Source organism: Misgurnus anguillicaudatus, chromosome 14, assembly GCF_027580225.2.
Source record: "Misgurnus anguillicaudatus chromosome 14, ASM2758022v2, whole genome shotgun sequence".
NCBI lineage: Eukaryota > Metazoa > Chordata > Actinopteri > Cypriniformes > Cobitidae > Misgurnus > Misgurnus anguillicaudatus.
This window is the reverse complement of record NC_073350.2, coordinates 3,224,220-3,236,497: the sequence shown is the minus strand read 5'-3', so window position 1 is coordinate 3,236,497 and position 12,278 is coordinate 3,224,220. Positions and strand designations below refer to the sequence as shown.

General features: G+C 37.4%; 1 protein-coding gene across 11 annotated transcripts in view; it reads left to right on the top strand.

Moving 5' to 3' along the window:
- Positions 1 to 11,757, top strand: part of LOC129427325 (band 4.1-like protein 1) — a 126,401-nt gene extending 114,644 nt beyond the window's left edge. For 9 of the 11 annotated variants that reach the window (XM_073875736.1, XM_073875742.1, XM_073875741.1 and 6 more), the window contains 8 exons: positions 1,192 to 1,527; positions 2,630 to 2,752; positions 3,188 to 3,277; positions 3,569 to 3,616; positions 4,005 to 4,100; positions 4,362 to 4,442; positions 6,880 to 6,996; positions 7,157 to 11,757. In XM_073875736.1, coding sequence (XP_073731837.1) covers positions 1,192 to 1,527; positions 2,630 to 2,752; positions 3,188 to 3,277; positions 3,569 to 3,616; positions 4,005 to 4,100; positions 4,362 to 4,442; positions 6,880 to 6,996; positions 7,157 to 7,162 — 897 coding nt within the window. In that variant the 3' untranslated portion in view covers positions 7,163 to 11,757. The remainder of the gene's footprint in view (positions 1 to 1,191; positions 1,528 to 2,629; positions 2,753 to 3,187; positions 3,278 to 3,568; positions 3,617 to 4,004; positions 4,101 to 4,361; positions 4,443 to 6,879; positions 6,997 to 7,156) is intronic. The other 2 variants (XM_055183726.2, XM_073875738.1) reach the window with 1 other exon arrangement.
- Positions 11,758 to 12,278: the final 521 nt, after the last annotated feature.

Genomic DNA, 12,278 nt, shown 5'->3' with positions numbered 1-12,278 from the left:
GTCTTTCCATTGTCCAATCGAATGAGGAGAGAGGCGGGCCTTTCGTTGTGGTGATGGAGGTTTACAGTTGCTTTGATTTCTTACAGGGTAGAAAAACACTTTCTCAGATTATTCTGAAAATTAGAGGGGTGTGAGGGGCCTCCAACATAAATTTTTCCTAGGGCCTCCAAATATCTAGAACCGGCCCTGCCAACAGTTAAAATACCACTGAAGATCAGTTTACCAACTAAGGGCCAGATATACTAAACGGGGCAAAGGGAGCCCAATTCCAAAAAAGCACAGATGGGAGTGGAAATATCTTTGGGTAATTTACTAAAAACGAGCTAAATTTAATAACACAGGTGCAACAGCTCATTTCCATAATTACCGACTCAATCTAAGAGCAGCACACATTAGCGCAGGGTCGCAAATACGCAGAGCTGATGCTCTTTTTTGGGAATATTATATGCTTATGCACAACCAAAAACAGGTGAAACTGCAGACTGTAGGTAAAATCCTAGCTACCAAAGCCACAGTAGACTGAAAAGAACCGGAGGACAGGAAAAAGAAAGGTTGCAAGAAGTTTTGAAACACTTGGTATTGCGTGACAACTCCTAGTCGAAGGCTCCAAGTCGTTTTTTATTTTCTTTAGCAAATTAAAAAACATGGTTTGGCAAAGAATATTTTTGGATAATTCCACATAAATTGATACGTGTGGTAAAAATCCTCTCCCTTCTACCATGCACTGTCTGATCTTTGCAATGCCTCCTCCTAGCAGTAGCAATTGCAGCCATTTTAAGTGCCAAAAAATCATTACATTGCATCTTATCAATTTTGGTTGACGCCTTTGTGCAACGCCTCTGTAAGCATTGTGTATACAGTATATGGTTTGCAGAAACAAACCCTTAACTTTGGTGTCGCTAGCATCACACTCTTCCAGTTACACTTCAAAACCAAGCATGAGTATTTTCTAACACACATTACTCCATCTTCAGTTCTCTTCATTGTCTTGCCCGCTGTGTGAGTTGAATGGAATGCTGCCATAGAGATCCTTATTCATTCAAGTTCACTTGTGCATGATCAACAGCTCAAAAGCATCCATTTTTCAGTACAGTATGTGCATCATCATCACCACTGCTTCTTCTATTCACTATCATGACATTTGCTGGACATGTGATGTAGCAACGCTGCCATCCTCTCTCTGCTCAACAGCAGCGGCCAGCCTCCACTTTGGAGGACGACGGTAGTCGTGAGCTTGCTGGCCTGAAGGACACCCTGCTAGCCATCGAAAGGAAATGTTCGAGCATGACTGTCAGTTCAGCTTCAAGTCTGGAAGCTGAGGTGGATTTCACTACGGTCATGGACTTACACAGCGAAATGGAGGAGTTTTCTAGAGGCATGGCTGAGCTGGGTGAGAAGGACCAGCAGGTGGATATGGGAGGGGAAGGTTTTGAGGAGATCCCTGGGATCCGCCACATGGATTGGAGAGATGCGTCACCCGGGAGAGAAAGATTAATTGAAGGTCGTACTCATCAGGATTTAGAGCCTGTAAGGAGCAGTTTGGTCACAATTTACTGGATATGAGAGAGAAATCTGGAAAATTATGTGACATATTCATCACACATTTTAGTATCACAATTTCTGTTGTCCAATTTGGACATTTTATCATCATTTATATTTTCAGTTTGTTTATGTTTCAATTCCATCTTGTCATTTTTAAGTGGTTCCCCTACTGCTTTATAAGTCTGGATGCATATACTTTTGTTACATTATTATTAATGAAATCAAAACAATAAAATCCACAAGTGCAAGTACAGGAGTTAAGCAGTAAAATACTGTAATATATATCATAATATTTCATAAGCTGAATGAGATTGTATGATTATAGCTGTGCGAAATTTGGCAATCTCTCAAGCAACTTTACAAAGAGCATCCTGGGATGTTTTATTTAAAGGAGTAGTCCACTTTAAAGATGGGGTCCATTGACTTTTAATAGTATTATGGTAAGTCAGTGGACCCCACCTTTAAAGTGGACTACTCCTTTAACTTTTTACTCCAAGTTATTCATCTAAATATTTTTTTCTTCAGTCAAGAAATTTACACATGTTGTACAATTTAATGTTTATCTGCAAATCTCTTGATGCATCAGATCAAAATATTTTAAACGAATGAATAAGCATAAATTCATCCATGTCCAGACTTCTGGCTAGAGTGTACATTTTCTAAAGTATGTTTTTTTTTTGTATGTTTGTTACTTTTTATGTATAAGTTGATGTTAAATTCTTAAAAAAAGTGCTTCATGATGCCATAGTAGAACTATTTTTGACTTAATGATTCCATACAGAAGCTTTAACATCTGAATAACCTTTCTGACTCATGAAAGCTTTTTAGATTGTAAAAAGGATGTGTTAATTTTTTACACATTGTTTTGTGTTATTCTATTTGACACATTATGGGGCAGTTTCCCGGACAGGACTTATGCTAGCCCCAGACTACATTGGATGTTTGAGCTGCCTGTTCAAAGATCATGTTCAAAGATCTAGAATTCTTGAAAAACTTTCCTTACTGCTATGAAGATTTACATGGCTGTTTATTTAAAGACCTAAATTTGTATGACTTAGATCTCTTCTTGTCTTTTTTTACCCATCAGCCCCCCATTGCCAAGAAAGACCCCAGTGCTGTGAGTGCCGCCCAGAAGTTGAGAAGAGGAGAAGTGCTACCAAATTCCAACGGTTCAGAGGTTCATCACGCTGTTGAACACGACTCTGATCATGTGAGAACTTGACGGTCATTTCATTACTGACAGACTCAGGTAGTACTGCACATTTTGTCAGGTCATGTGCCCAGCAGCTCTGTTGTACCTTTGTCTGATGTGACCAGGCTGCTGAGGTCTTCCACCGCCGTTACGCTTGCATGATCTTAGAACTTTATTTGGATGGCAAATGATTGTTTTTAGGTCTATGTAAAAGTTAATGAGTCCAATAATGAAACGGAATAATCTCATTCATCTCTGTAGAGTGTGTGTTTGTGATAATGTGTATGTCCATGTTGCCCTACAAGTGTCTTATTAAAATATAATACACTGTCCCTCACTGACATTCACTTAACAAACCTGATAAGTCAAAGCTTTGTGATGTTTTAGAGTCAGCTGGCCATGCAAAATACTTAGGCGTGTTTCCCATTTAAAATATGTGTTTGTGTGTTACAGCCCCCTCCAGAAGAAAATATTACTAGCGTTAACTGCAAGCAGACCAAAGCCTCTAGTACTGACGTCGCTCAACCACAGAAAGTGGACTCGGTAGGTGTCCGGTGTTTGTCTTTTTTGAACGTCATGTATGTGCAGAAACTGCTGCTTGTGCTATTCACGGCTTTTGGTCTTAATAAAATGAAAATATGCAGATTTTTGATAATTTCTCATGTTTGTATGTAATTGATTATGTCATTGTGATGTTATGGTGTCTGCTGCTTGAGCTACATGACGTTATGCTGCCATCTACTGGCAAGCAGGATGTATTTCCACTCTTATAGCTTTGTAATGTTCCCTTGGGACTTCTTGCTTCATATGTTGATTGTTGTCTCTTGTTTGCAGAAACAGGAAGAGGGACGAGTTAAAGAAACAAAAGAGAACGGCTCCCCTGTGAGTCCACAAACATAACACAAACAAAATTGACAGAGCTATAAATGTTTTCTCCAAACTAATATGATCCCTTGTACACTGATTACATATGTCCCCACTAAAATGTGTTCAATAACTTCTGCTTGAGGTTGTGGCATTTTAGTGTTTTATTATGTTTTGATATTCAATTTAATATTTTTATACAATCACACACACACAGCATGCCACCTTTTGTTTTATAAAAAAAAAGAGTTTAGTGTCTAATAAATGCCCTACATAATATATTGTAATAGTTACTGTAATGTGGGCATGCACAATATTTTGCTTTGTTTATTAATTGAAGTTGTACAACATCTGATGCAGGTTAAATGAGATGTCCAGTATAACGTCACATTATTTTATATTACAGGTAAGGGTAAACAGTCTGGGAAGAGACTTTGTTGCGTCACCTCTCACCGTAACCACAGAAAATGTTACATCAGCCACCACGACTCAAGTGACCAAGGTATTAGAGCTGTGTCTTATCTTATCTTGTCTCGACGCAACACACAATGACGTTTTCATATTCACATGCAGCTTCAATCTGATTGGGTTGTTAAAATCAGTTGCTTAGGAAATAATCTGAAACCCTAACAAGAAGATTTGGTTTTCATTAAATTTGTTATAAAGCCGTAATAGGCTTAGATGGTTTCACACCATCAAAGGCCCGATGATGAAATACCCTGTCATACTCGCTTTCATCTTGAGTTTTCTGGCTTGTTTTTAGACAGTGAAAGGAGGATACGCAGAAACCAGGATTGAGAAAAGAATAATTATAACAGGCGATGAGGATGTTGATCAACATCAGGTGAGCATTGACAAAGAACTATATGCTTATACAAATACTGTGATGATAGGGTCAAGTATTCAGAGGTCACTTTGCAAATCATGGATTTTTTATTTAAACCTGTGAATTTTTATTATTTTGAAATATTTGAAAAAGCTTAGAATTAAAATGATTTGTCGCTACTTTACAAACGAAAGCAGATTTGTTACGTGGGCCATGTCACTGCTTTATACAAAATGGCACATGTTCCTGCTTTCATTGGTACACACAAGGTGCTCTTTGAAACTATTTCAAATAATGCTATAATTAAAGTATACAAATATTTAGGGTTGCTTCTCCCTACTGGAAGGTCCGGCTGGGACCGGCATAGGCTGGTGGCTGGTTTAAGGTGGCAGTAGCTGGTCTAAGCTGGTCCTCCCAGCCTGGCAAAGCTGGTCAAGCTGGTGGGTCAGCTGGTCTTCCAGCCTGACCAGCTAAGTTCAGCTAGACCAGCCTAAAAGTGACCAAAACGCAGCTAGACCAGCTTGCTGCACCAGCAATACCAGCTAAAACCAAGCCTGGAAACCAGCTGAGGCCAGCTCACCGGCTTGTGCTGGTCTGGGCTGGATTTTTCAGTAGGGTATGCTTCCTCGTCTCCTCGCCCCTACATCCTGTGACCCGGGAACCGATTGAGCTCTGCCATCATGTAGGACATCTCATTTCTTTTATTGAACTGCAAGGAACGAGGATGCTTTTTGAAGTAGACTCGTTTCAGAAAGTATATTTAATATTTATGTATGGAAGTAACAAAAGAAACGATGAAAAAGGGAGCTTCTTGGTGTGCGGATCTTTCTGTTGTTACTTATATATTTATTTGATCCTGCACCCTTATTTAATTTGGATGTGCATGACTCTACTGTTTTCCATATATATGCATGGACACATATCATAAAGACATTCATTATAAGTGCTCTAAATTTATTTTAATGTAGTGAGGCAATGAACTGTAACTTTATTTATCTTGTTTAATATTTTAGGTTTCAATGCACTTAATAATTTTATAATTAATATTGAGAATTAATATTATACAGAGAATGAGGATATGCCATTTAACTTAATGCATCGACTCCTCCCTTCTCGCATCCTTCCTCACTAGCATCCTAGGATGGTGAAGCTAAGATACGAGGAAAGAAAACTAGAATGCACAAATAAGTACTTTACTTCAATTACTTTAGTTTATTATCTGACGACTACCCCAAGGTAACTGCTATCATAAATATGTATAAAGCCCAGATGTCTCGCCCGCGCTGCTGGCCAATTGAGTGGAACGTCCGCATTTGGCGGCCATTTTACCACAGGCAGCTCACTAACTCGTAGCATTGTGTTTTAATGGTGGAGGTACTTTTAAATGACCATAACTTACTTAATTTTCTACCAATTTTCAAACGGTTTGGTTTGTTATAAACGTCAAAGATGTACCAATTACACTGCATACTTATACAAAAAATTTTATTAATAAAACATGTTAAAGCATACAGAATTATAGCCACGTTAACAATGTTTTTCACTGTAAAACATGAAAGCCTTATTAAGTTATGTGTACTTACTCTTTCTGTTTAATTCAAATAATTATGGAAAGTTTTAGATATTAAACTCGTGTTTGTAAGTTTCCAAAAAGTTAAACGTAAAGTTACACATTGTCTTTACTACTTGTGAGTTGAAACAAAGCATATCTTTTTAAGGCAGCAGATGAACTTTTGTTTCTACGTTTAACCAGCTTGAAATGTTACACAGTGTAAGAAACCAAACCGTTTGAAAATTGATAGAGAATTGAGCAAGTTATGGTCATTTAAAAATACATGCATCATTTAAACTCAATGCTACGAGTGAGCGAGCTCCCTGTGCTAAGATGGCCGCCAGGTGATGACGTTAGAGACTCCGCCGTAACACATCTAGCCTTTATACATATCTATGACTGCTACAGTGTGCATTTAAAATTGATCGACAGGTCTGGCTCAATGAAAATGAACCTACTGCCAGCCACACAATGTCGCAAGTGCTCTTGGCAAACAGAGGGGGGTTGGAAAAGGACTCAATGCACACACAGGAGATATTGTGGGTCGTCTCAGGTTCATTCGGCAAAATGGTAAATGGACTGCATTTATATGGCGCTTTTAACAGACCTATGGCCATTCAAAGCGCTTTACAATTTGCCTCACATTTACCCATTCACTCCCACATCCATACACTGACGGCGGAAACATTCATTCGGCAAAAAACATTAATTTTAAATTACCCGATACATGAGGCAGATAATATTATACCCGACCCATGTCCGAGTTTATACCTGAACCTGCTTGGGTCTCAGGTCATGCCTCGGTTTTCAGATCTAAGTTGACCTGTGAAGACATCGCTGTATCTTTATTTGTGTCACTGTCACTGTAAAATTCTTACACTAAATAACTGTAAAATCCTTTAGGCACTTGCCATGGCAATACAAGAAGCCAAACAGCAGCACCCCGACATGCTGGTGACTAAGGCAGTAGTGGTCAGAGAAACAGACACATCCTTTCAAGACAAACAACGGAGATCTGAGGTATGGAAACACAACACAGAATTTCTGTAAAATTTTGGGAGTAACACCTAACACCTAAAAGTTTGTTCATGCAGACAAAAAGAGTTTGGTTCATTTAGAGTTATTTACAAATGGCATTGTGTAATATGTACACGTGTGCATGCATATATGTGTTTTCCAGTCTTGATCACTAGAGGGTGCTGTTGGCAACAGTGACAGAAGATCTGCTTTGGATGTCTAACTGAGAGATGACGACTCATGACTCACACTACTGAACACCGTACCCAAAACAAACCACCAGCCCTTTCTAATCGCTGTCTCGTCTCATCCCGACCCCCTGTTAAGTTTAACCTGTGTCTCATCATCTGATGTCAATACAATGTACAGTACCGTTCAAAGTATTTTCCTTCCACTATATAAACAGTAGCCACCTGAGTCATCTGCAGTCCTTATGAGATTTTAACACTGAATTGTATAAATGTCAATAGTTTATCATGAAATTTAGAGCGGATTTGAAAAAGAAATCCTGAAAGTGTTGGATACATTTCTTCATGCTATCATGTATGCATATCAGACTTTATTCCAGAGGTTTTTCTTGAGTTTACAGCATTTTCGGGCTCCTTGTCAACTTCTCCGTTATTCACAGCGTGGACTACATGTTTCTCAGTTCAAAACAAACATCGTCCCGGGAATTCGGTCTTCCATTTTGGATCCATGCATGACTTTTGAGAATTCACTGGAGAAGTGTGAGAAAGAACAAACTGCCCTGGAAAACATGACCATGGGTCAGCCTCTATAACTCTCACTAATATACTCGATTGCTGTTTTCTAGCTTTGTAAAGATTTTTCAATAATAGTTGATCAAGTGTTTGCTTGTTAATTACGAATATTTATCAATTGGTTTATCATATGCGCATGCATGAAACGCATAGCAGATTTGCAGATGGTGGATGCAGACACATGTCAAACCACACTAGATACCTGACCAGTTGTACAACAGATGCTGTAGTTTTATACCCCGCATGTCAAAACAGCTGAAGGGACAGAGGGGAATTTCACATAATAAGCAACAGATATAGTTATGTGGTGTTTATCATCTTTAATTTCCTTGCAACATTTTGGGTTGCAGGTAACGTCAGCTGTTAATAAATCCCTTTCCTTTATGTCTCAGAGTTTTAGTGAGTCAAACCAATCTCCATTTTTTAACCCGACACTCCAAAACCTAGTGAGCTGCCTATCTAGTGAGCATTTTAAAGCATCATACAGTATGAGTGCTCCCATAGTAAAGGCTGTTTCGAAGGGTAGATGACAAAATGTATCCTTCTTTGGCCAACATGTTTCACATTGAAGGCAATCCCATAATGCATTGTGACTAAGCAAAGGATGGCATGTGTTCAATATAGAACGATTCAAATTGTGCGTAGCAATCCACTGATATATCAGCCAACTTGCTGCTTCTCCATTATTTGAACTCCGCTCGTCAATTAAGAGAAAACACTTCCCTGCCAATGACAAGTTTTTCCAGCAATCCTTATTTCCGCTATTATTCAACTTATAAAAACCGGAAGTATTCCCTTAGGGAAAACAGTTCAAACTCTGTGTATGTTTTGATCATCGCTGAATCTGATCTCTATCAAAAGTCCTTCACAAAATGCAATAATCATCTCAGCTTTTTACTCAAAATGTGGTATTTTTGAAGAAACCTACCCATATCTGAGAGGTGATAAAAAGAGAACAAATGAAGATATGATGAAAGTTTTTTGTTTAAAAGCAGAGGGTCTGTTCTTTCATTTGATATATTGTATGTTAATATATTTAATGAGAACATTTTGTGAAAGACATTCAACTTTTTTGAAAATCATAAAAAATGCTGCCGCTGGCTGGCAACTTTGTTTTAAAAACGCTGGCGGGGAAAGAGTTAAGGATAAAATGTGCCCTTAGAAATCAGATGCCTATGTAGACAGCGAGGGTTGCTCACTAGGTTTTGTTGGAGTTACTGAAGTGTTGCTTGATGGGTAATATTAGAATTTTAATAGAGATTTTATTGAAATGTTTATGAAGTAAGGATGTTTTGTTTTTTGTTCTTTTTAAGTTATGCTCTATGACTTTGATATATTGATATATTTATATGATTGCTGAATGTGAGCCCATGGGTTTTCCGTCTCTAACGCATCACAATATACAGCAGTGTCGATTTCCTGATCTACATGAATTTGAAAAACAACACATATATTCTATGCATTCCTAGTACAGTAGCCTGAGGAAAATACAACAAACAGAGGCAATTTGGAAAACTGTGAGCTGTTCTTGTCAACAAATCTGCAATAATGCTTATGTTTATTAAACTGTGATCAAGCATACTATGTTCATTTCACGGTTATATACACAAATATGTCACTGTTAACCACGGCTCTGTACGCACTTTATGTGTCACTGCTGTCTCCTGAGGGATGGAAGACCCTCGGGACGTCTGATCTGCTGTTATAATGCATCTGTGAATCCAATGAAGATCTGTATATTTTTCCTGATAATGTACTGCAGGCAAATGTTTTTGTTCAAAAGCAGGTCCATGCTGTGAAGGGAATTTCGTGGTGTTGCTGTTTCACTTTAATTTTGCTTGATTTGACACAACTTGCACTTTCTGAATTTGTTCATTTCAACTTAAAATCTTAAAGCCCCCCTAACCTAAAAAGGGAAACCAATGTGCCATTTGTGCACACAAACATCAAGAATAAGAGTGTGGATCTCAACAGTGGTGTCAAAAAATAGTAAAAAAGTTAATTTATTCACACCGCAGTGCATGCTGGGAATCCAGGATGTTATTTGTAATTTGTTTGTACCCAGCATGCACTGCAGCATGAAGCTGTACATTTCTTTTTCACCATTGTTGAGATCCATGCACGTTCTTGATGTTTGTGTGTATGGATGGCATGTTGGTTTCTTTTTATGTGCACATTGTCTTAAAATCTGTCAGAATTATAAACTGCTGAGAGTGCTGGATCTCCTACTGTAGTATTACATTATTAAAAGAAAAAAGATGCTTTTGGTTGATAAAACACTAAATGCATAAATAAACTCACTATATAATGATCCTAAGCATCAGATATTATTCACCACTTTGTTTATTACATTATTGACTGCTTTTTACCACAACAAACCAGTTTTAAACAAAAAGTTGTAGCAGTCAGAGGTTAAGCTAGCAAGCTCAGAGTCAAAAGTCCAACTAAAACAATGGTAACTTAAATTAAAACAACGCCAACATCTAAACCTAATAAGTGAATAGTGTTTTCTACAACAATATTTTACAGGACTTTTAGAAATAATGTTTTATAACACTCTGGGAATTGCTGGGTTGTTTTTGGCCCAGGGCTGGGTCACTATTGGACAGAACACACTGCCGGGTTAAAATGACCCAACTGCTGGGTTGTTTTAACCCAATTGCTGGGTTATTGTCAATCAACCATCTTGAAACAGCCCAGCAGTTGGGTTAAAATAATTCTGTCCAATAGTGACCCAGCCCTGCGTTGAAAACAACCCAGCATTTTTTAGTGTGAAGAGTTTGAAAATAATAAAATGTAACATTCCTCTAACATTCACAACCAACAAACGTTCTTAAAACATTAACAAAACTGGACTAGAATTACAATTAATTACCAGGTTTCCAAGTTGTTTGTTTTTTTATTGGCTCAAGTTATAAAATATAGATTTTTTTGTAAATGAAAACTATTTTTTCTTGTGTGTGTGTGTGCGTGAGTGTGTGCGTGTGTGTGTGTGTGTAAATGAGACAGTAAAACCTTAAGATTTTATAAAGAAGTCAACGGGTTCAGAATTTGCAGGTTGTGTCAACTTGAGAAAAATTTGAAAAGTTAAAACAGCAGCACCACAAAATACTTTTTTAAAGTGTGGGCAGTCTTTTAGTTTTCAGTTTGTGCACTAATTTGGGGAGATACATGCAAGATAGATTTAAATGGTGTTAAATGTAGAGGTATTGAAATCAAATAAGTGTGGTATCATTTCTGCATCACTAGCATCATCCTAGCAAGTTTCCCAAATATATCACCCCCTTTACTACCTACTTTCATTGGTTGTATAAGTAACATATCAGTTCTCTGAAAATCTGTAGAGCTTTCTTTGAGCTCTGATTCAAGCATTTGCCTGTTCAAGCACTGTTTATATAATGTTCGTTTTGGGAAAGAAAGGTTACTAATTTGGAGTATTAATGGGAGGTCTCTTGTAGTGCAGGTGATTGTTTCTGTGCAATACTCTTGAACACAATCGAGGGCTGATACTGTGATGAATATGAGAGAATTGTCGTATAAATATTGGGTGCCTTATTGTTTTACTCAATGTCATCTGAGGCAACAGACAAAAGTTGTTATCTAGGATCCACTGACAGATCCGTGGAAACTCGCTTGGGAAGTTTTAGAGTTGATCTTGCTGGTCAATAAGAGTCTACGGTCTGTCATATGGATGCTTGTAAACTAAATTGAGTATATATCTCTGTTAACTGGTGCAACTTACTGTAAACCTATAGAGTTTGATATATTACTAGCTTATGAAGAGCAGACCACTGGAAAAAATCAAGTGAAACCAGGTACAGTACCTGATGCTCTGCGCATGACATGAAGCCTTGGATTTATCTTCCTATACTGTCCAACTCCCTTCCATTTACATTTATCCTTCAGAGTTTTATAGCCACATAGTGCTTAATGGTGTGTGTTTATTGTATTTGCATTCAACCTAATACAGAATACATCAATAAACGTCTCAATGCCATTGTGATTTCTGCTTATAAACTCTTTGTAACAACATTATAAAATGTAATGTTATTTGCAACATTATTACATTACAAAAGATATCAAGCTGATTTTTATTCTTCACTTTTCTCCTGCATAATATACAGACTTGATTAGTATTAGGTGTAGTAAATGTATTTCTGCTTTTATTAAATTTTAAGGTATTTAAGATTAAAGTATAAAAACCTTCACATTGACATAGGATGGTTTGACACTCAAAGGAACAGTATGTAAGAAATTTATATTTATAGTTCCATAAAGTACCTTTAACATCTAAAGATTTGCACAAACGGTTCTTTGAAGTGAAAACGCTTCTAACGGACTAAAAAATTTTGTAATTTTGCAATATAAGTAATTAGCAACAGTACATAAGGGAATGTGGAGCCATACTGTAGTTAGATTTTAAAAATATTATCATTATTAACATGACTATCATTGTATTAAAAGACTTATCTAAACCTGTTACTGATCAACACATATAAATGATTTTGCAGTGTTATCTGAATT